At 42.6% G+C, this 23,813-nt stretch overlaps 1 protein-coding gene across 1 annotated transcript in view; it reads left to right on the forward strand.

Annotated features, from left to right (window-relative positions):
- VWDE (von Willebrand factor D and EGF domains) overlaps window positions 1–23,813 on the forward strand; it is a 62,055-nt gene that overhangs the window by 16,057 nt on the left and 22,185 nt on the right. The window contains exons 4-14 of the mRNA XM_074945843.1: window positions 239–498; window positions 1,566–1,655; window positions 3,503–3,647; window positions 4,404–4,618; window positions 4,998–5,071; window positions 7,208–7,481; window positions 9,297–9,505; window positions 14,734–15,722; window positions 16,744–16,880; window positions 22,124–22,279; window positions 22,435–22,539. Coding sequence (XP_074801944.1) covers window positions 239–498; window positions 1,566–1,655; window positions 3,503–3,647; window positions 4,404–4,618; window positions 4,998–5,071; window positions 7,208–7,481; window positions 9,297–9,505; window positions 14,734–15,722; window positions 16,744–16,880; window positions 22,124–22,279; window positions 22,435–22,539 — 2,654 coding nt within the window. The remainder of the gene's footprint in view (window positions 1–238; window positions 499–1,565; window positions 1,656–3,502; window positions 3,648–4,403; window positions 4,619–4,997; window positions 5,072–7,207; window positions 7,482–9,296; window positions 9,506–14,733; window positions 15,723–16,743; window positions 16,881–22,123; window positions 22,280–22,434; window positions 22,540–23,813) is intronic.

The raw sequence follows: 23,813 nt of genomic DNA on the forward strand, positions 1-23,813 counted from the left end.
ATTTTTTTTTCTCATTGTGATTCTCACCAGATTTCTTTATTTCACTGACTTTGTAAAATGTAATTGCAAAAGAAGTCTATATATGGAAAGAGTAAACATTCTTACTTTTATAACTGATATTTAAACTTTCTCAATCTGAGTTCAGTCAACATAAACCAATATTGATTCTCCTCAGAATGAAATTCACAAATTATGTTTTTGTTCTGTTTTTATGTGTACATTTTCTGTTTTGTGGTAGGTAGACTGTCTCCTTCATCATCTCCATCCCTATCACCACCACCTCCTACTTCACTGGAAGTTGTGGCAGAGTTGGTTGAAGCCAGTGTCTACTTACGGTGTACTTTTGATGTTCCTCTTGCAAATAGTTCAGTGGGATTTATTGTAACTTGGTCCAGGCTGGCTTCTGAAGACTTCAAAGAAGAACTGAGACGAGAGACAACAGTTCAGGCATTCTCACTGTTAGAACTGGATGGCATAAACCTCAGACTCGGAGACAGGGTACGTTTAATAGAATATTTTTGTATATTTGTAAATATATTATTGTCCTCAATGGCCATTTTATCTACCAACCTATCATTTCATATATGCTCAGCAGATGGCAACAGTAAATGTTAAAGGCAGGGTACCAACGTCTTTCTATACAGATTTTCTTGGCAGCAGTCCTGTGCCTCCAGTTGTTGTTTATAATCAGTGATGCCAATCTGAGTGCAGAAACCTCATGGGTACTTGAGTAGTGATTATGGCCATCATGGTCTTGGGGCTATCAGTCTATGTACAGTGTGCATTGTGCCCCTGTTAGCTTGAACTTGCATCTTTGCTACCTTCTACTGTGAGTTTGTAAAATCCTGTAAATAAAGTGAGTTTGGGATGGATCGGTATGGAGGTAAGAGCCTATAACGTCTAGCTGCTGCAGCAAGTGGTGCTCGTGATTCAGCACGAAGCACTTCTCCTCCTGAATTAGTAACAAACCACGGGTCTAATATGGTGGTCAGGCCAGTGTTTTGTTGGAGGATCTGTCTTTTTGATTAGATGTAAAGTGAAACACTTGACCACTCATGAACATTAAGGGCTTGGTCCTGCATCATTAAAACCAATTAAAGTTATGCTGTTACTTCAGTGGGAGCAGGATAAAGCCCTCAGAACCCCCAGTACTTTTTATAAGAACAGAGGGGTTAATCCCTGAAAAACAAGATGCTTTCTACCCATCAATGTTAAAATTAGGGTTAATGCTCTCTCCTCGCCCCCCCCCCATAGGTGCTGGAACTAGGGGTGCTGGGGTGCTGCTGGCTTGAAGTGGTTTCCATCATACACAAGGTATACAATTTGGTTCAATGGCTTTCAGCATCCCCACTATGTAAATTGTTCCAGCACCCCCCTCCAAAAAATAAAAGATGTAAAAACATTTCCCTACCATTTTACCTGGGCTGTTCGGTAGTGACATTGCATTAGTAGCCAATCAGAAGGCCAGTTGCTTAGTAGTCATGGTAAATTACCAATCCTACATAGGCCACATGGCCATTTAAAAAACTGTTGTTCTGTTACTCCTGTTTTACCTTTGTTTGCAGGTCTTCTGTAGCAGCTCTACTTTTTTCTTGGAAAAACCAGATATACAAAGCCCACCCGTTGAGAGCAGTGAATTTTTTGCTGGCATTAAGGTATTTTGGAAGGGAAACAATATTCTACTCTCTTGCAACAAAAGCTTTTCTAATTATTGTTGTTCATTACAGTTGTAGCAATATTGCAAGTATTCTAAAAGATTATTTGCCTATTAAAAACTCTGGCATCAGTAGATGATGAAAGAACTCAACTTCAAATGCTGTTATTTCTTTTGTGCTTTTTCATTCTAATCACACTTGCCAAAGATGCTAAATGAAGAGAAGGTGGGACCAAGTAAGCAACAAGAAAATGTATGACCCCTGGACACTCCGAATGGATTGATAGTGAACTAATAAGGAACAAACTTCAACTGTGCGGAGCTCAAGTTCCATGGGAGGTGGGGGAGGCAGAGTTGCCTCCTAAACTACTTTTATGCCTCTGCAGTCACTGATGCCAGCTAGAATGGCCCCCTAGGGACTGTTCCACTGGCTAGGAATCAAGGCCGCAATTCTGCACAGACTTATATACATGCGTAACTTTATGCACTGTGAATGGGATTACTCACAGTGTATAAAGTTAAGCACATGCATAAATCTCGGCAGGATCACGACCCATGTTCTACTAAGTTCTGCAGTATGCTTTGTGAAATGTGAACATATTTTCTTTTCCACACAATTTTTGCATGCACAATTGGATCCTATATTGATAGCTCAATTTAAGCGTTCTTTGTAAATTAGCCCTAACCATATTCTCTTATGTGTACTATACAAGCAGAGGTGAAAGTAAGCCAGTACGGTCTGGTATGGCATACCGGCAAGAGCCAGTACACCGTGCCAGACCAGACCGGCTTCCCCCAGCTGGCGCTTTAAAGGGCCCCAGGCTCCCCACAGCAGGAGGAGCCCCGGGCTTTTTAAAGCACGGCCAGGGTGCTGCCGCCGCTACCCTGGGGCTCCAGCAGCAGGGCTTGGAGCTTTAAAGGGCCCTTTAAAGCACCACTGGCGCTTTAAAGGGCCCCACTGCCGGAGGCCCAGGGTAGCAGTGGCAGGGCTCCAGCCGCGCTTTAAAGGGCCTGGGGCTCCAGCTGCTGCGGGGAGCCCCAGGCCCTTTAAAGCACCCCCTGGGCTCCCCGCAGCAGCCGCAGCCCCCGGGCCCTTTAAAGTGCCCCCCGAGCCTCACTGCTGGAGCCCCAGGGTAGCAGCGGCAGGGCTCCGGCGGTGATTTAAAGAGCCAGGGGCTCCGGCCGCTGTGGAGAGCCCCGGGCCCTTTAAAGCACCCTCCCGAAGCCCCAGGGCTCCTGCAGTGGCCGGAGCCCCCGGGCCCTTTAAAGCTCCACCCGAGCCCCGCAGCTGGAGCCCTGGGGTAGCAGCGGCAGGGCTCTCGCGGTGATTTAAAGGGCCCGGAGTTCCGCTGCGGAAGTGGTGGCCAGAGTCTGGGGCCCTTTAAATCGCCCCGGGGCTCCCAGCTGCCTGTGCAGCTGGTAGCTCCAGGGGTGATTTAAAGGCCTTAGGGCTCCCAGCCGGAGCCCTAGGGCCTTTAAATCTTGATTTAAAGGGCGGGGGTATTTAAAGGCCCGCCTCTTCCGGTTGAGGCCCCGCTCCCCTGCTCAGGACTCCGGAGTACTGGTAAGTCCTTTAAATTACTTTCACCCCTGTATACAAGGATCTATATTGCTAGTTTACAGAGACAGGTTCTAAGAGAAATATTATGTTTTGTTTTCTTCAGTATTTTGCTTTCACTGGGAGACAACTTTATAGACAACATATTTGTTTTATACAGCTGTAAAAATTGTATTTTAACTTTTCAAAAGTTATACAGAAAATGCAATTTTGTGTTATTACTGTAGTTCACAGAGTAAGATAATCTCAAGTAAATATTTGCATTCTTAGCGTGCTTTTTTATATGCCAGCTGCATCCTGAGTCACTCAATATATCAGAAGATGGGAAAGAATACAGACTGACAATAGAAAGTAGAATTCCTATTTCTTGTCCCAAATTTAGCCAACTTGAAAATGACTGCAAAATCTCATTAAAATTAAATACTATTGATCAAGGTAAGTATTGTCCTAATTTTTATTATGTTTCCCACTTTGAATATATACTTCTAAACCTTCCCTTTAGACTTCAGATGTTTTTGGTGTGGTTGTAAATTATGGGATATGTTACATGTTATATATTAGCACAAAAAAGTCATAGGTCAAATCTGCTGCCATTCAAGGTCTTGGGAAGCAAAAGCCTGATCCAACACCCGCTGCAATTAATAGAAGGCTTTCAGTTGACTCCTACAGGCAGTCCATCGGCCCCCCTGCCATTGACTTCAATGGGAACAGAACTGGACCCTGTGTTTGCACATTGCTAATTTTATCACATCAGCCAGTGCAAGCAAAGGAAATTCAGAATGAAAGATTCTCCCCATGACTCATTGCATTGCTCTTGCTTATTATAGCACTTAGTCCTGCAGTCTTTACTCTTAGCCATTATTATACTTTTTCTGCAGTTGAGCAGAACTCCTGTTGATTTCCATGAAAGTTTTGCTTGGGGAAAGACTGTAGGACTGGACCTGTGGTTTTGTGTATATGGTTATAGATGTAGAATCCAAGACCAATAACTTATCTGTGAATGGAGATCCAGGTAGCTTTAGCATTACCAAAATATCAGGAAAATAGAAGGCCTTACTGTTTCATTGTTTACTTACACAGTACCAGCAAAATCTTTATTGGTTTCTCAAGCAAACACTAAAGGGAGAAAATACCTTCTGATTTGATTTTTCCTCTAACTGAATCACTAATGATTGGTTTTCATTAAAACAGATAAAGAGCAGCTAGGTTTAAACTTGGCTCTTTCTTCCTGTGATGTGGATCTTCTTCAGAAACCCTGCATTAATGGAACCTGTAGCCAGGTTATTGTTCATTTCACTGCTGTGACGGATTTTGCTCGGGATGGAGACAGAGTTACCAAGATTATGGTGGAACCTATATTAAGTGACAATTTCCTGTGGAACCGCTACATCCCAGAAGGCATACAGGTTGAAAACCATCACATTAAAATCTTTTAAAAAAGATAGGGCCAGCACCTCAGCTGGTATAAAATGTTGAACCTCCCCTGGCTTCAGTCGGGCTGTGTTGAATCACACTGTAATTTCTAATGGAGAAGTTTTCCATTTTCATTTGAATGGAACTATTTGTCTTTTGAATTAAAAAATATTAATATTTTAAAGCTAACTTGACCACTTAGAATAGTAAAAAATAAAATTTGGAAAGAGATTTGAAAATGGATTGATTATAAAGCAAACTGGTGTTTTAAGATCAGTAACTAATATGTGATATTAGTGTTAGTACATAGATTATGTAATTAATTGCCTGACTTGATAACAGTTACTTACTGTGAATCTCTTTGTTTTGAAGATTACAGTAAAGGATCTTCCCTCTGCCTACTGCTACTCATTTACTGACCCACATATAATTACATTTGATGGCAGGTAATCATTGGATTGCTACTTTTAATTATAAGTGATTTCATGAACTTATATTAGCAACACTGTTAAATTGCTTATTGTACATTTCTCCCGGCTCCTCCACACATTCATCCCCAAAACAATAGGGATAAACATGTTTCAGTTTGTATGGGCTTCATAGTAATGCTTCTATTATTTGTATTTCTAAAGGCAAGATGCTTTTCTTTGCTGCATGGCAATAGAATGAGGCAAATTGTATTGTTCCTGTGAAGTGTGGCTGTGGAGCATGCCAGCGGAGGAATGGTGGCTACCTGTAGGCGCTCTTGCTCACTCTCTATATAAAGTGTACGATAAAACACACACATTTCAGGAGGATTGGCTGAATGGGAGGGGTTGAGACAGTGAACAGCCACTCCATCAGCACAGTCTCCTAGCAACTACCTATAATTTACTTAGCAAAGTGCTGTATGGGTTAATGCTCTTTGAGCCAGTCATATGCCTAGCTGCCTTTCACACATCGCCACAAAGCCTTTTCACACAGGGACAGAGCAGCTTCCGTGTCCTCAATGAGTGCAAGTTCTGTTGTACTTTTCCCTCTTCTGTGACATTTCTAATGCATGGGGAGGGTCAAGGCAGAAGAGAATCCATGCAGGAGAAACTATGCACTGCCTGAGCACCACAGGAAAAATGTTCCCATTGGTTCTCGTCAGGGTAACAGGGCTGACCGGAAGGGAACGTGTGGCCCCCAAACAAGGATGCTCATCCACACATAGTATAGAGCCACAGAGTGAACCCCATTTAGGATGGGAGAAATGCATCTTCTCTTACCAGGATTGGGTCAGCTACTGGATGGCCCTACAGTGTGTATTGGGGCTAGAGATTCCTTCCCTGTGTTGCAGCATAGTCTCACATGAGCAAAAATTTTATTAGCATGTTCTTCACAGAGGGCCTTATGTTACTAGCAGTAAAAAACAAACAAAACAATGAGCTTGATTCTGTCATTCCTACTTCAGTGAGAGTTAGCTTCACAGGACACTTCTCTTCAGTGTGCAATTTAACCATGGAGATACTGCAGGATTGGGCTTGTTTGTGATTTATAATGGTATTCTCTTGCTGAAAGCATGCTGCCAAAAAGAGAGAGGCTGATGATTTGGAATAAACAATGCAACCTCTTTATTTACAAGCTGGAAACGAGCTAAGTACACAGCAATTGTCTTTAGTGAATCACTAGCTAATGCCTTGCAAACCCAGTAGGATGGCCATCCCAACCACATATGCACTATGTCTACTAGGTCACTGTGCATATAGCAAAAATTAAACACTATTTATGTTATAGTTAAATTTCAGACACTATATATGTCCTGACATACTGTTAGCTTCCAAACAATCTTCCATTTGTTTAATTTAATACCAGTAAATTGAATGCTTATCCTTGTAGGAACAGAAAATTCCCTCCTGAGAAAAAAGCCACGACTTGTGTTTAAGCTAAACCATTTTTTGTGTCTCCAAGAATATGCACATTGCTGTTCTGTTGCTGTTGAGTTCAAACTGACTCTTACCCAAGTCTCTGATCTTCTAAACCATTTTTGTACGTGGTATTTACACACTTCAGTAACACTCTCCACCTAACACTTTAGGCTCCTCCTGTTTAAATCATTTAACCCTTTAGAGACACGTAATGGCCTCTCTCATATCAAAAGGTTGAAAGTGCTTCTCTTGACACTGCCAATCTTTGATGTAAACCCCTCTTGTCCTCCTGGCTATCTTTCCATACATACATTCACTCCCCACTTCTACACCACCTGCCCATCCTTCCACCCTCCCGGATGTTGTTCTGCACCTCCCTCTGCAGCTCCAGCAAAGTCTACTTTTAATATACTCTGATCTCTCTTATTTTAAATTTTTGACTTACAGCTCTCTCCATGTAACAAGTCATTATGCTGATTTCTAGAACAAAAAAAGGTTTTTTAAATTTATTTTTAACTTTAATGTTTGGCTTACTTAGAGCATGGAGATCACTTTGTAAGGAAAACAGTAGACAGTGCAAATAAAATATTAGAAATTTGTATCTTAGAGGCAAAGTTTTTGACAAAGCATGTTGCAGCTTTTTATTATACTTGAAGATGAAGATGATGTCACATGCTTTTCTTTTGCTCCCAGGTTGTACGATAATTTTAAAACTGGAACATTTGTGCTCTATAAGAGTACATCTCGGGATTTTGAAGTTCATGTGCGCCAGTGGGACTGTGGCAGCCTTCACTTCCCAGCATCATGTAACTGTGGCTTTGTTGCCAAAGAAGGAAGTGATATAATTGCATTTGACATGTGCAGCGGTCAACTACATGAGTCACAGCCACATTTATCTGTAAAGAGTAGAGACATAATGGGAAGCAATATCAGGATCACTGAATCCTATCTAGGAAGAAAAGTCACGGTAAATATTATTTGCTGTGGTGTTATTCATTTTGGAAGGTATTTCTGCCAATTCATACTGCCAAAGCCTGTGTTATCTTCTATAGTGAAACAGTACAATAAAGCCTATCTTACAACTCTAATCCCATTGAATCAAAAGGATAAAATATCCTCCCAGAACACATGGATGAGTCCCACCGCTGCTCTTGGAAATTACATACGCATGTCAAGAGGAGATTATCCTTTGAAGCCTGAATTACAAAGAAAATGTTTAGGCCTCAGTGCTTTATAATTTTAGATATTCGAGCTGCATGACAATTTTAGTAAATTAAGAACCAAGAGCAACATTTTAAACGTGGGTGGCAAAATCCACATTTAGAAACTGAAATAAAAGTGGCCAGATTTTCATTTATCTCGTATACTTCATCTGAAGAGCCCAAATATGAATCAATTAATCAATACACCTCTATAAGGTAGAAAAGTATCATTATCCCCATTCTAGGGAAACTGAGACACAGAGAGGTTAACCAGTTTGCCATAATTTACTCAGTGAGTCAAGGGCAGACTTGGGAGTGAAAACCAGGAGTTGTAAAGTCCCATCTCCTTGCTTCAGCTACTAATCCTGTGCCAGTCACCTCTTCTACTATTACTTACCATGCAAGAGTAACACTTTTTGCTCTTCTATGTATGTACAAGCATCCTTATTTTTCCTTTTGCCTAGAGCTCACTGTTTCTGATTACAGAAAAGATAAACCAGTTTAATGAAGAATGATTATGTTCTTTACCTGCTTGCTGCAATTTAATTATCAACTTTTTTTCTAATAAAGCATTTTCCACATTAAACTGGCAGAAATATTGCTTAGCACTGAAGAAAAATAATTATGGGTAAAGCATTGTCACTTTATCTACTGAAAGACTGTCCCTATTCAAATCCAGTGTCTGGAAGTTGAAGCTAGACCAGTTCAGACTGGAAATAAGACAAAACTTTTGAACAGTGTGGATAATAAACCCTTGGAGCAATTTACCAAGGCTTGTGGTGGATTCTCCATCACTGGCAATTTTAAAATCAGGATTGGATTTTTTTTAAATGATATGCTCTAGTTCAAACAGGAATTAATTCAGGGAAGTCCTATGGCCTGTGTTATGCAGGAAGTCAGAATAGATGATCACCATGGTCCCTTCTGGCCATATTAATCTATGAAAATATCTTATTACATCTATCCAGAAGATTTTGCTCTTAAAACACATAATTCCTTTTCCAATAGATTGCAGGGATGTTTGAACTAAAATAATAAAACTCTGAGATTCTCTTGAGATATTCTGGAGCATTTAGGTCCAGCTTCTCATGTGTAGAAGGTGACTTTGCACCATACTACCATCAGATTCTGGACTTAAAGCCAGCACAGCCAGCTAGAAGGTTGAGCGTGACCCCAGTGTTAGGTGATCCTCTGGTGGCACCTGTATGTCCCCTCTCCCTGGTGCCGGCATACATGGAGTGACTTGATCTTCTCTATGCTTAGCTGATCTCTGGCTCCTTGTGTTTTTGGAGCAGTTGGTCCTCCATTTTATCCCTGCTAACAACCATGAAGTCCTACAGGACTACAATGTATAATATATCTGACAGTCATGAAGGTTATGTGGCCATGAAATTACCACACTGGCTTGTAGGGTTTGACTGTGAGATACAATATGAAAATAGTTCTGGAAAGGTTAGTCAGATGAGGAGTTTAACTGCTGTATACCTGGCACTTCCCTATTTGTTTCCCCTGTTGTCTGATATTTTATACCTAATAATTAGTTGTTTCTATTTGTTGTGGTAATATCAATCCCTTTTTAGATCTCATTTTCTTCTGGAGCTTTCATTCGTGCTGATGTGAGTGAATGGGGAATGAGTCTGACACTCCGGGCGCCCAGTTCAGATTATAAGAACACTTTAGGACTTTGCGGCTCATTTGATGGAGATGCAGAGAATGACTACCACACTGTGAATGGGATCGAAATCCCAAAGAATTCTAACGCTTATCTTACTTTTATTAATGAGTGGAGGTAAGAAAAACCATTTACTTCAATCAAATATCAATCCCCTGCAGAAATTTCTTAATTTTCAATTCAGCTTTTCCCCTACATACTCTGAAAACTTGTCTTATTACAAAATCTTCCCAGCATTATTGGTTGATATTTAATCACGGAAAGAAACTATAGAAATTTAATTATTTTATGGCACTAATTATTGATGTGACAAATGAATGCTTGAGGATTAATTGCCATTTAGGGGCATGGCTACACTTACGGATGTAGAGCGCTTTGAGTTAAACCCACTTTCGGAGAGCACAGTAGGGAAAGTGCTGCAGTCTGTCCATACTGACAGCTGCAAGTGCACTGGTGTGGCCACATTTGCGGCACTTGCAGCGGCATTGGGAGCGGTGCATTATGGGCAGCTATCCCACAGAGCACCTCTTCCCATTCTGGCGGTGTGGCTTGTGGGAAGGGGGTTGGAGGGCCGGGGCATTCTGGGTCCTGTCCCAACGCCCCGTGATGCATCAGTTTGCATCCCAGCAATCCCTGTGCGTCCATCCACATTTGGCGCCATCTTTCAATGTTTTTTGTCCTGCGCGCTCTGTCTTCCCTTTTGGTCTGCGGGAATGGAGCTCGAACTGCTGAGAAGTATGCTGACGAGTCTCGCCAGCACGTCACGTTTGGTTATGATCCAAAGTGACAGTGAGGACTCCGACGATGATATCAACTCGAGTAACGCATATGACACGAGTTTTCTTGTGGCATTCACGGACATGCTCACCACCGTGGAATGCCGCTTTTGGGCTTGGGAAACAAGTACTGAGTGGTGGGATCACATCGTCATACAAGTCTGGGATGACGAGCAGTGGCTGCAGAACTTTTGGATGAGAAAAGCCACTTCCATGGGACTGTGTGAGGAGCTCGCCCGCACCCTGCAGCGCAAGGACACAAGATTGAGAGTTGCCCTGATGGTGGAGAAGCGAGTGGCTATTGCATTCTGGAAGCTGGCAACTCCAGACAGCAACCGATCGGTCGCTAACCAGTTTGGATTGGGAAAGTCGACCGTTGGAATCGTGTTGATGTGAGTTTGCAGGGCCATTAATCGCATCCTGCTCAGAAGAACCATGACATTGTGGATGGCTTTGCAGAAATGGGTTTCCCTAACTGCTGAGGGACGATAGATGGCACGCATATTCCAATTCTGGCACCAGCCCACCTACCCTCCGAGTACGTTAATCGGAAGGGGTATTTCTCTATGGTTCTCCAGGTGCTTGTGGATCACTGTGGGCATTTCATTGACATTAACGCAGGCCATTTCATTGACATTAACGCAGGCTGGTCTGGAAAGGTGCATGACGCATTCATCTTTCAGAACACTGGCCTGTTCAGGAAGCTGCAAGCTGGGACTTTTTTCCCAGACCAGAAGATCACCGTAGGGGAAGTCAAAATGCCCGTTGTGATCCTTGGAGACCCCCCGTACCCTTTAATGCCATGGCTCATGAAACCCTACACAGGGAGCCTTGACAGCAGCAAGGAGCGGTTCAACAACAGGTTGAGCCAGTGTAGAATGACTGTGGAGTGTGCTTTTGGCTGTTTAAAGAGCCGCTGGCGCTCTCTGTATGGGAAACTGGACCTGGACGATGACAGCATCCCTGCGTTTATATCCGCGTGCTGTACCCTCCATAACATTTGTGAAGGGAAGGGTGAACAAGTCACTCAGGCATGGAACTCAGAGGTTCAACACCTGAAGGCTGAATTTGAACATCCAGAAAGCAGGGCTATTAGACAGGCCCAGCGCGGGGCTGCAAGGGTTAGGGATGCCTTGACGGAGCAATTTGAGGCTGAAAGCCACCAGTAATGTCTGGTGCCCTGCACGGGAGTGAAGTGCAATGGTTCCAATGTTAGTAGGAATCTGTGTTTGCTACACTGACTTGCAATGCCTGTTTCTTTCCTGGGCTAAGGTATCTTTTACTTTATGCAATAATAAAGAATGTTTTCAAAGCCAAAAAATCCATTTATTGAAAAGAAAATTGATTTATTGAAAAGAAACACAACTGCTTGGGAAACAGAAAGGGCAATGGGGTGGGTTGGGGAACTGTACAATCACAGATTTGCGTATGTCCTGTTATCATACTCAGCCTTCCTGTCTGGAGTGCAGTGCAATGAGTGCTGCAGTTCAGGATGGGTTTACTGCATGGTGATAGGGGTTGAGTGCAGTGGGTAAGAGTCATAGTTTTCAGGGCTGGGTGGTGAAGCTACAGATGTTGGAGGCAGCTGGTGGCAGTAAGAACCTGGATGTTGGGGAAAGTGGGTTGGAGGTGACATGGGGGCACAAGGGAAAGAGTTTGGGGACAAGGGCTGCAGGGGTGGGCGGGTGCGGTAGTGCTCCGCCTGCATGGCTACGAGCGCCTGGATAGAGTCCGCTTTGCATTCCATTATGCTTATCAGCCGATCCGTGCTTTGCTGCCGGAGCACCGCGCTTTTGTGCCGGCGCTCCTCATTCTACTGGCGGATCCTCCTTTCACTGTCCTGCCACTCCTGCACTTTTTGATTTTCATTATTTGAATGCTGCATTACTTCATGCAACATGTCTTCCTTGCTTCTACATGGCCTCTTTCTGATTCTTTGGAGTCTTTCGGCCGGTAATAACACGGACGGCTGAGATCTCAAGGTTGCATCTGTAAAGGCAAAATGCAACACTTAACAGAGGCAGCATTGTTCACACCAGACAGAGCAATGATTCCCCCATACTTAAGGACAAGCACAGTCTACACAATAGCATAATTTGTCCATCCCAAAGCGAGCGCACATAACCCACGGGAGCCCCAAAATGGTGAGTAAGCACAGGGTCAAGTGTGACTGATTGTTTCACGTCTGTACTGTCCTCTGGGTTTCTGCCTTGGGGAGAGCCAACAGTAGCAGATGTAGTAAGGGGAGGCCCTGAAACATAAATTCTTGTATCAGAGGCCCAGTCTGAGGCCTGAAGCCTGAAGCCTGAACCAAAGTAAAGCCTGAACCAAAGTACTCCAAGGCAGTGTTAAGCAAAGCTGGGCTGTGAGCCAGAGGCAGGTCCCACTCACAGAAGTTGGCAAGAAAAGGTTGTTAGAAGCATGTGCACACACACACACACGTAAGTGTGTGTGAGAGGAACTTGTGCCAAGACAGCATCAGAACACTCCACAGACACAACAAGGAACAGGCAGGTGCATCTTAAAGACAGGGTCAAAAGGACAACATGATGGATAGATTCGTTTGAACTATGATGAGTAATCTGTCCTGCATCTGTATAAAAGTAGGTCCGGGAGCGCACATCTTTGTCCAGCCTAGGGGGCAGTGGAGTGTCCTGCCACTGACTGAGCTGTGTCCATTGCCAGGGAGCACAAATTCATAGTATGCCCTGTAGAGTCTATAGGGAACTATTACTATGCTTCGTTTGACAATAAACCTGGCCGATGTTCCTTCGTACCTTACTAGAGTCTGTGGTTTTGGGAGGTTCTCTTGGGGTCTGCTGTGTTAGCTATCTGCGCAGAGCTGGGGCAGCACACAGAGGGAACACTCATGCAGCTGACTGTTATCATCATCGAACAAGAGCAGAGCACCACACCGGTAGCTACCGACAACAGCAGGGGCCTGCTATACTGAACAGTGTCCCCACATTTTAAACAGGAGTTCATCCTGGAAGATATCTCACTGCTGAGGATGACCTGGGAAGCAAGGGAGGGTCTTCTACTGCAATGCGGCTTCCTCCCTGGCCCATATGCAGCTTGCCTGTGTGTGAAGCAAGGGTCCCCCCACCCCTCACGGCACAGTGGCGCGGACAAGTTAGCCTTACTGGAACAAGGACCACAGTGGCTCTCCCGAGAAACCAGTGCAAGCGCATTGCCCAAGTTCTGGATTAGACCTTTGCAAAGATCACTGAGGCCAATTACCGCGATGGTAGAGAGCACATCAATGCCGTATTCCGCATCTAGGCATGCATGCAGCCCTAACCCTGCTCACCCCAAGAGCCTGCACAGAATAACTTCCTTCCCAAAATAAAAACCGTTTACCAGGAACCTCCTCTGGTGTTTGTCCTTCCCCAAGCACCAGCTGCCACGACTGGCTACCTTCCTCCTGGTTTGAGAACAGCTCCTGGCTGCATGCATCTAGGGATTCCTGGGTGTCTTCTTCTGCCTCAGCACCCTCACTCCAGCTTTGCTCCTCCTCCTCCTCCTCCTCCTGCCTTGTTGCACTGGGCTCTGAAGTGTCCATGGTGGTCCTTGGAATGGAGGTGGGGTCGCCCCCAAGTATCAGATCCAGCTCTTTGTAGAAACAGCAGGTTGTGGGGGCAGCACTGGAGAGGTGGTTTGCCTCGTGGGCTTTGCGGTAGGCATTCCGCAGCTCCTTCACTTTAATCCTGCACTGCAGTGCATCCCGGTCATGGTCCCTTTCCATCATGTCCCTTGATATCTGCCTGAAGGTATCGTAATTCCTACGGCTGGAGCGCAGCTGGGACTGGACAGCTTCCTCCCCCAAACACTGATGAGGTCCTGCACCTCGCCATTGCTCCATACCAGGGATTGCCTGGCGCGTGGAGGCATGGTCACCTGGTAAGATTCGCTGAGAGCATTCCACGCCTGGCTGAGCAAACAGGAAGGGGATTTTCAAAATTCCCAGAGAATTTAAAGGGTGGTTCTGACAGTTGGTCACCTGAGGGCAGGGCAGTAGAGTTCAAAGTGATACCAGAGTGGTTAGAACAGGCATTGTGGGACACTTCTGGAGGCTGATCAAAGCGCACTAACAGACCAGGGTGTCCACACTGGTGCCGCGGCGCTCCAGCAGGGGCGCACCAAAAGTTATTCCACTTGCCGAGGGGGAGTACCAGGAGCGCTCTAGCTGCAGAGTCAGAGTGCTCTACGTGTCTTGCCAGTGTGAACAGGTAGTGAGCTAGCGCCTGGGGTTCCTTTAATGTGCTCTAACTCGCAAGTGTAGCCAAGCCCTTAGTATTGGTTAAAAGGCTATTAAACAATATAACCAGGTGTACCACACAAACCAACGCATTTATTCATGCATTTTAATCATATTATCAAAATTTATTCTCATGGTTTTGTAATTTAAATAGGTCACTCAAAATTTTGAAAGGCTATATGGTGATATTCAGTATCTACTATAATCTAGGGTCCAGTGGTGTAAACAACACTGTGGACTTCTAAAATAAAACAATTCAGCGACATAACAATTTGCAGTATATTCATTTTTCTTTTCCCCTTCTTTTATAGAATTTCACCAGGAGACAGTTTGTTTGACAAAACACCGAGTTCTTTAAGTTCATCCAAGAAAACACCCTTCTGTAGTTGCACAGTTGATGATCCTGGATTATATGAATCGGTGAATAAATTGGATTCTGTTTCTCGAAGAGAATTTGCTTCATCTTGCAAAGAAAGTGAAAATGTTAAGTTTCTTTCTTTAATACCAGGACTGGATGTCACTGCTGAGTATTTTAGCTCTGTTGATCTTATCAGACGCTTAAGCAGACGTGCATCTTCACATGAAAAGGATTCTTCTGCTCTTCTGTCCGGAGAAGACCAATCTGTTAATCAAACCAAACATCACACACAAACCCTACCACATACAGCTACAAATTCAAGGGAAGACACTGGAACAGAAAAACAAGGCTTATTGAGCTTGGGAAGTAGAAGAAATAAACAGAAGTATGACAGCCATCTCCACAAAAGACAGCCTGTCAGAAATAGATGGAAGCGCCAGCATTATTATGAATATCTTTCTGTATTTCCATTCCAAAGTCTCAGCCAAACGGACCTGGAAGGGTTTAGCTATTTTTTTCCAGAGGACCATACCCCTGACACACACCAAGAATTTTTTCCTTCTTGGCCCACACCTTCTGGCCTCACTGAGTCCAGCGCCTTGGCATTATGCAAGCAGACAATAGCTAACTCCAGCATAGGCAGATCTTGCACTGCTCTTCTTGGCAGGCGGATAGAGGATACAGTAGATATGTGTTTTAAAGATCTATTGCTGAAGGATGATCTCAGCTGGTCAGAAGCAGGCATGGCCCTGTTAGAGAATGAATGTGAAAAGAGGATTTTGGAAGAAATAAATTACAACACACAAGGATTTCAGGGGTCAATTGAAGACCTTCTCTTAGCATTAAAATGCCCCAATCTCTGCAGTGGTAATGGACAGTGTGTAGAATGGGGCTGTGCCTGTTTTCAAGGCTTTAGCTCATATGATTGCAGTGTGTTGTCTGGTAAGTAGAACTATACAGGAAGATTTACTCATACAATGTTCTTGGGTTTTGTGCCAGACCAGCTCATTTTATTGCTTTTCTCCCCTGCTTTTGCACACTGACAATCGTTCCCTACAGTGGGCCTACTCATTATCCCACAACTTCATTTCAATAACAGCTATATGTGTTATCTGTTCTGCCTCCTGGTTTCCCAAGGGCAAGCCACAGACTCAGTTTCTGGCATGTCAGAATTAAAATATTGACAACTCTCACTGAATATACAATTTAGACTACTAGCTGAGGAGAGTAGCATATTTCACACACTGTCTTCTGTCAAGGAGAGCTGTCACACATATCCATTCCCTATTTTTAACTTCTTGAAGAGCCCTGATCATTAAGTGGCAGTAGAATACTTTTTTATTTTGGAGGAGCTGCTTCCCTGACAGCAGACTATTTTAGGAGAGTATCTACATCAAAAAGAAAACAGTTAGGTTTGGGCTGTAGACTCCTTTCCCCCATCCATTTCCATTTCTACCATTTCTGATGTTAGGGCCTGATTCTCAGTTACACTTTATACTGCCAGAGGAGTGTAAAGGTATGTTACTATAAATGAGAAGCAGACCTGACACATGCCCAGCCACTTCTTGGCAGCATGAACATTTCCTCGCCTACTCAATATCAAAAGTAGAGCTGAATAGGAAATTTGAAACTTCAAATTTATAAAATGTTCCAGTTAATTTCTTTCTTTGATTGGATCTCTAATTTAGATCTACAAGATGTTGTACCATATTTGTATATCTCTTTCCCATATCTGCTGTATGATAGATTTCTGTCATTCTAAAATTGTATCTGAATTCTCATTTAAACATTTTAACCAGACAAAATGAAATGCTGAAGACAGACCAGGCAGGGCAATATTGTTTACTCTTTCTTCTAAGATATGTATAGTTATAGACAGAGAGATGTGTTATGCTTTACATAGCTTAAATGTGTGTTAATCAGTTAATTTGTTGACTTTCACTTACTGATCTTTACTTCAAAGGTCAGGTTCCAGAAATTACAGAGCTGGAGAATGATGGATTGTGTGATGTTCGACAGTATGACTGTACATCTGTGAGAGCTTTTGGCCAAGGTTTCAGGGAGTCACCCAGTCTGAAATGTGAAATTATCAAACTACAGGTTTGTCATTTACACAGTAATAATATATTTGAACTTTTCAGAGCACTGGGATTAATTTCTAATTGCCTGGGCAGAATAGAGGGCATTTATATTAATGCACACAGGGCCCAATCATGCAATGGAAGCTCAGAGCAAATATACTCAGCACTTTACAGTAGGCACTCAACTCCTTGTAAGACTGCCATCTCCTCAATGGCAAGAGAAATAGAAAACATAATAGGAATTTTTACAGTTGAGAGAGAGAGATATATCAGGAAACAGCAGCCAATTATCAGAAAAGCATGCTGAGAAATATATCTGTACAAGGGTAGCCCTATGTTGGGGAGTTTCAGTAGTGACCAGGTGGTTGTAAAGAAAAGTCCTTACAGAGAAGGATAGAGTCCCGTTATTTGGAGGGCAAGGCAGCTGGCTGAAGGACACCTCTAATTTCTCCAGGTTGGAGCCTGATGCTTGAAATGGCATTTTGAAATAAAATGTTTCTATTATAAAAATGGAGGTGCAATTTTTGCCACACTCTTGGGTAAAATACAGCAGCTATTTAATAATAGTTTAGGACAGGAAATTAAGAATGCTTGTTATACCAATAAAATAAAAACCAGCAGGATCTTATTAAAGGGGAAAAGGCAAAATACCACATTTATTGTGACTACAGAAAGAATCATAGTAAGCAGTTAGTTATAGCTATAACATTCCATTCAATCTCATATTTATTCACACATTCATTCATACACACACACACACACACACACACACACACAGGTTCTGCAAGGTTGTTATCATAGTTACCAGCCTTAGAGTTGCTCATGTCAAGCCACTGGCCAGGTGGCCTGGACATGAGGAGGGAACAGGGCCTTGTCAGATGCTCATCTGATGCTCCTGGAAGTTGGTTTGCAGAATCAGACCCCCAAAGTTCTTACTTTCTAGAGTCCATTTTTATAGGAATTTCTTCCTATGCCAGTCTATGGGAATTGCTTCATCATGCTGTTGCTGAATCAGTCAGCAGATAGCACATTCCTGACGGCTCCGTGCTGCTAGATGTTATCTTGTTTTTTGGTTCTCCCATTCTTGAGGCTGTTGGGTGGATTCCAGTCTGCCCTCCAGGGGTCCTCTGGTTATTTCCACTTGACGCCTTCTTCAGCTGATGGACACTGGATTCTTAGGCTGGCACCTCCCTGATCATTCAGTCATTATCCACACCAAGCATCCATCCACATACATCCTCTATCTCTATTTTAATCACAATTGTTAATACAACAAAAGGGCGGGGAATCTCTGGGTGCTGTGTCTGTTGTTACAGAGTATTGCTTTGAGTCTCTTTCTCTGTGAATTGCTTTGAGAACAGACTCTGTCTTAGAATGTACTAACGCAATTAGCAGCTTGCAAGTTTCACACATAGAGAAACAGTACCAAAAACCAAGAGACCTCTTAATTAGTAATAACCTGGAATTTAAACTATGGGGAATCAAACTCATTTGTGATTTTAATACAGAACTTCTTTAATATGATCCAACATACTGTAACACATGTTAATGAAATTACAGGAGGAATTTAGGTAGACAGAATGCTCGAATTGCCCAGGACACCTGATTAACTCATAAATATTGGAAAGCCTGAAGTCGTCATGCTGCAATAAAGAGTTGGCCTCTTGATCTTGGACTAGAGACTGAGAAAGCTCCAGAGTAAAATTGCTTTTCACTTATGTGGGATTTTGTTTGGAGTGTATTCAGTGGGCAACTTTCCTTTTTGAGACAAGAAACTTTTACTCAACTAGTTCCTGCAGATGCTATGATTATTTTGACAGATTATAGAATGCAGGCAATAGCTATTTCTTGAGCACAACATGGATCCACTTATCTACATGTTGGTTCAAAATGAGAAAGTCAGCAGCAAATTTACACTCCATTAGGTTAAAAGCCCTTCAGATCAAGCTCCCAGTGAGGCAATTATTGAGAGTTCGCTTATCACAGTTTGATATGTCTCACTCTCACCTCATGGCAAGGTTTTCCGTTATAACACTCTCTGTGGAAGCACATTTGGTTCCCAGCTACAAAATCTTTATCGTAAATCACTTTTATTGACACTTCTAGCACTGACTTGAGCTAAGTTAGAAAATGAGCCCCACTGCTAATATTTGTACAGGATCAGACTTGATGGGGAACCTGAGGTATTGTCCTGAGAATACCAAGTATTGGAATTTTTTTTACTTTCGGGGCTATCTGCCCTGTATAATTACAGTGGTATAAATCAGGAGTTACCCACTGTTGTCAGTAGAGTTGCAACAGTGTAAAAATTGGTCCATTGGAACCAGCCCCTCTGTGCTTTGGGACAGACCTACTTGCTCCCATGTCGCCTAGAGGAATCATTTTAGCAGGCATCTCATTTAATGAAGAAATATTTAGCTAAACCTGGAAAAAATTCTTGTTCTTCACTTTCTCACTTCTGGTTAAAGGCCAAATCCATCCTTATTCCCCAAGAGGGTCAATCCTGATAGAGAGCAGGAAGGAAGTGTGTTTGGTGCATGGTGGAAATAAAGATGGCTCTGGGGAGCCTGCATAGGAGTATTCCACGCTCCCAGGAGCAGCTAGGCACTGCTCTGTAGGGCAGCAATCTGTGCCATAGTAGGAGATTTTGGGGGCCATGACAAGTGAGTCTATGATTACACAGATACATTGGGGAAATTTACTCAGGTTTGGTAGGGGGCGAGACAGTTTAGCCCACAGAAGCAAAATACAGAGTAAGATTCAGTCTAATTTGCATGAAATTGTACATGCACGTAGACCTGGGAACATACTTTGTCTCAATACCCCTGACATCTTGCTTTGTAATTTAAAAAAAAATTAACATGTTTCTGTAGCAAATTCATACCTCTGAATTCCCAGGATTGGTAACAAAAAGACTCCTGTGGAAAATGTCTGCTTCAGATTTCAAAGGTTATCAGGGTAAATGCTGTCAAAATTGCACTTTTATTACTATTTCTAATAGCTTTTTTTCCTTCAGTGTAATTATAGATTAATCATTCTTGCCACATTCCTTTTAAAAAAGGAAGTCAAGAAAGAAAGACAGAATATCTTTATATCAGAACCAAAATAATTCATATATGGGGAAAAAAACAATTAGCAAAGTAACAGTCCAATTATATTGGAAAAAGGTTAGCTGTTTAAAAAGTCAAGTTAAATTTGACCCATGATGAAATTTCCATCTTTACAGCAAAAGAGATTTTGTGTGAGGTTATTTTTGTGTGTGTCAGACCAACAAATATTTAATATTTTTGTAAAAACAAATTAATTCGGATACATTGTGAACCATCTCTTTCAGTGTGTCTAACTATTTTGTATCAAACTATGTGATAGGTTCATCTGATCATACAACTAATGCATCTAGTTATTGTCAAGCTGTCCTATAGTGACTCAAGAGTGTGAGTACCAGTCTCAGGGGAGACAGTTAGAAAGCCTGGCACAAACCCCAAATTTGTTGTGAGATGTACACTTAGATTTCACCAACAAATTATGAAGTGCAAACTCCTCAGGCATTATAACAACCTTAACATGGAGTCACAGACAGTCCCCTTGGGTAATCCTCTGTCTTGCCACCTCGGTAAGCTTAACTTTGTGACAGATGGTCTCTTATACCACGGATCACAGCAATATTCAGGTTACTCCGAGTCCCAAAGGACCAATCAGTTACCTCAGGTAAGACGGTGCTTGTAGCCAGTCCTGTAATAAACTATCTAAAGATTTATTATATGGGAAAAGGAACTGCGAGAGTTATTTTCAAGTTTAAAGTAGGTAAACATACATACACAAATGAGTTACAATCTTAAGTTTCCAAAGTAATGGTAGCTTCTAGAATAAGCAAGGTCAATATGTCCTTTAGGGCTAACCCTAAAGCACTGGGGATCTTTTGCATATGCCTAGTAATCCTTGCCCCCCAGAGTCCAAGCAACGTAAAGATACAGTTCCTCTTTGTTAGGGGTTTTTATTCCCTTCCTCCTGCTGCTCTGAGGGGCAAACTCAGCTGATGGAAGGAATCCACTTGCAAGCCTCATCTTTATGGAGGTGGAGAGAGTAAACAACAAAGTCGTCTTTCCTCTTTAATGTTCCATTCTAGTCCATCTGATGTTGATGGGCCTTCCTTGTCGGCCAGAATGTAACACTTTCTGTTGGAAATCAGCATTTTACACTAGTTAATGTCTCGCTCTCCTGTCTGGTGATTTACACAGTTACAGAGTCTTACAATGCAAATACTCAAATAATATCTTATAATATGCGATACAGATGTTATAAGTGAAATTAATGCATGCAGCAACTTACAAGCATTCTATAAAGTCTAAACCTTCTTATAATTCTAATACCTCTTTTAGCAATACCAACACACAGGTGAGCCAGACAGGTTCCAGCTATGTATTTGTCATTCAGTGGAGTCATGGGGACCATGGCATGAGCTGGCACTTGATCTGCGAGCATCACAGTTATGAGTACAATTCTGTATTACTCACTCACAAAACCCTCCCACTGATGTCAAGAACAGTTTTGTCTGACTAAGGACTTCAAGACAAGGCCCTATAGCATTATCATCTCTGTTCCATTATATTGGACTCTAAGGCCAGATCCTTGACTATGGCCAAGGACCGCACACTGTTACTCAGCATAGGGATGTACAAAGGTAGCTTTAAACAGCATTTGTGGCTCCTCGAGCCCAGGACAACTATAAAGTGGGTTGGCTCCGTGGTGAAGTTTAGAAGAGCTTAATGGCTGGCAGCCAATAACCCAGAGGGGTTGATATAATAACTAGGACTCAGGGAAGACCCAATCCCATTCCCTTCACCCCAGCCTTGCCCACATACTGAGAACTGGGAGGAGGGGAGGTTTAGGCACTGCTTTCCCACCTCTACACTACTAAAGAAGCTCGGCGCCACAAGCTTGCATGATCCTGGCCAGCTGCTCCAGCTTTAGATCCATTGTCTTCTGGACATGTGGTACCAAATGGCCTCACTGCAGGGATGAATCTGGGCCTTCAGTTCCAAATTAGCACTTTTAATTAGACACAGAAGACCTAAGCTAAGACCTAAATTCATCAATAAATAATCATACTTAGCACTTCCATAGCACTTCACCTTTCCAAAGTGTGACTAACCCTGGAAAAGACAGATGTATTTTAATAATGTTGTGTACATGTTCTCTGTTATAAACATGTTTTCAGAATGCATTGATATGAAAAAACAGGCATTCTATCCTTTAATTTAGTACAGTGACAGTAAATGGATCCTGGGAGAACCTGTGTTTACGCCGTCTGCCTTCCAAAACACAAGAACGGTCGATTGCCAACTGCCGACTGATGGTCAGCAATCTGATGTCATGGATCAGGTTGATGACAAACCTATTGCAAGGTGGCAAATCAAGGTACCCACAGTCCTTTCAAATAGCAATTTTGAGATACAATTATTATTATTAAAATGCAAATTGATATTTATATGTTGCCATTTGTGAAATAGTACTAGAATCTTTGCTGGATATATTGGTATAATTTATTGCATTATTATTGTAAAATCTTACAGATTTCTAATGATGGATTCATTTATAGCAATCCTAAAACAATAACATTATTTGATGGAGCTTGTCAAACATGTGAACCACAGGCAAATGGGTTATGTACATTAAAGGTATGTGCTTCATTATTATTTATGCTTATTTTGAATATTTGCATCTTAGTTTGAGCTAGGAAACAAATATAAAGGCCAACTGAGTTCTTTGAAGATGTGTAATACATGTGTTCACACCATAGACTATTATTTGTTAAATACTGCTTGCCTCACTCAGACAGAGTCAGATTCAGATACCCTTATTCATGTGCGCATCCGATGAAGTGAGCTGTAGCTCACGAAAGCTTATGCTCAAATAAATTGGTTAGTCTCTAAGGTGCCACAAGTACTCCTTTCCTTATTCATGGTGAATAATGAATCGTACTTTATTCCATAAATAGTTAATTCAACTATTTGTGAAGTAAGGGACCACATACTATGAATAAAAACGGGTATCAGAATCTGTCCTACAAAAGCACGATTGAAGTTAAAGTAAGTCTGTTCTTGTGAGCAAATTGGCCCTAAAATACCTTCATCCATAGTGTCCCTTCAGATACTACTCATGAAACCAATTAGATACATAAACTGCTGTAGACCCATGCATGGAGCTCCCATTGATGCCCATGGAATTATGCACATAGGTGAGGAGCCAGATGATGATAGCGCCATCCATAGGCAGGCAGGAAAGGGAGGGACAAAGAGCTTCTTTCTACTTGTGCAGCCTACACATGGGCCTTTCACAGCTGAGCACAGAAACAGCTCTGTTGGTGCACCCACAAGAGTGGAGGAAGTAAGGCCATGCACCTCCCTCACTCCAGACCAGCAGCCACCAGAGAAGTCTTGCAATGAGGGGAGCAAGCTGAGCAATCCTGCTTTGCACCAAGCCAGTGAGGACTACTGTCCACCTGTGCCCCTGAGCTTGCTCTGAGAGGATGTCGCTATGCACCACCAGGCCCTTCTAAGACAAGTAGATAAATACAATATTCTAGCTCTAAAGGTGTTCCTGGCATTCATGGTCAACTGCAGAAAAGGATGAAATTGAATGAAGCACAGGTTTATCTGCTGCAAGCCTCCACCATCCAGGCTATGGGGCTTGGATGGGGGCATTCAGATAATCAATAAAGTGAATTTATTAAAATTCAGTTTTTCCTTCTGTGACATCACCTTAGTATTTTCCACTTCAGCAAAATAGTACATTAGCTTGTGACATCACAAAGACCAGGGACCAAATTTATCCCTGGTGCAACTGTTCATTTCACTGACATTACACCAGGGATAAATTTGATCCTAGAAGTCTTAAGGCTGTGCATGCAATGCACGATGTCAGTGTTGTCATAGAATGATGCATTTTGAGA

This window comes from Natator depressus, chromosome 2, assembly GCF_965152275.1.
Source record: "Natator depressus isolate rNatDep1 chromosome 2, rNatDep2.hap1, whole genome shotgun sequence".
Taxonomy (NCBI): domain Eukaryota; kingdom Metazoa; phylum Chordata; order Testudines; family Cheloniidae; genus Natator; species Natator depressus.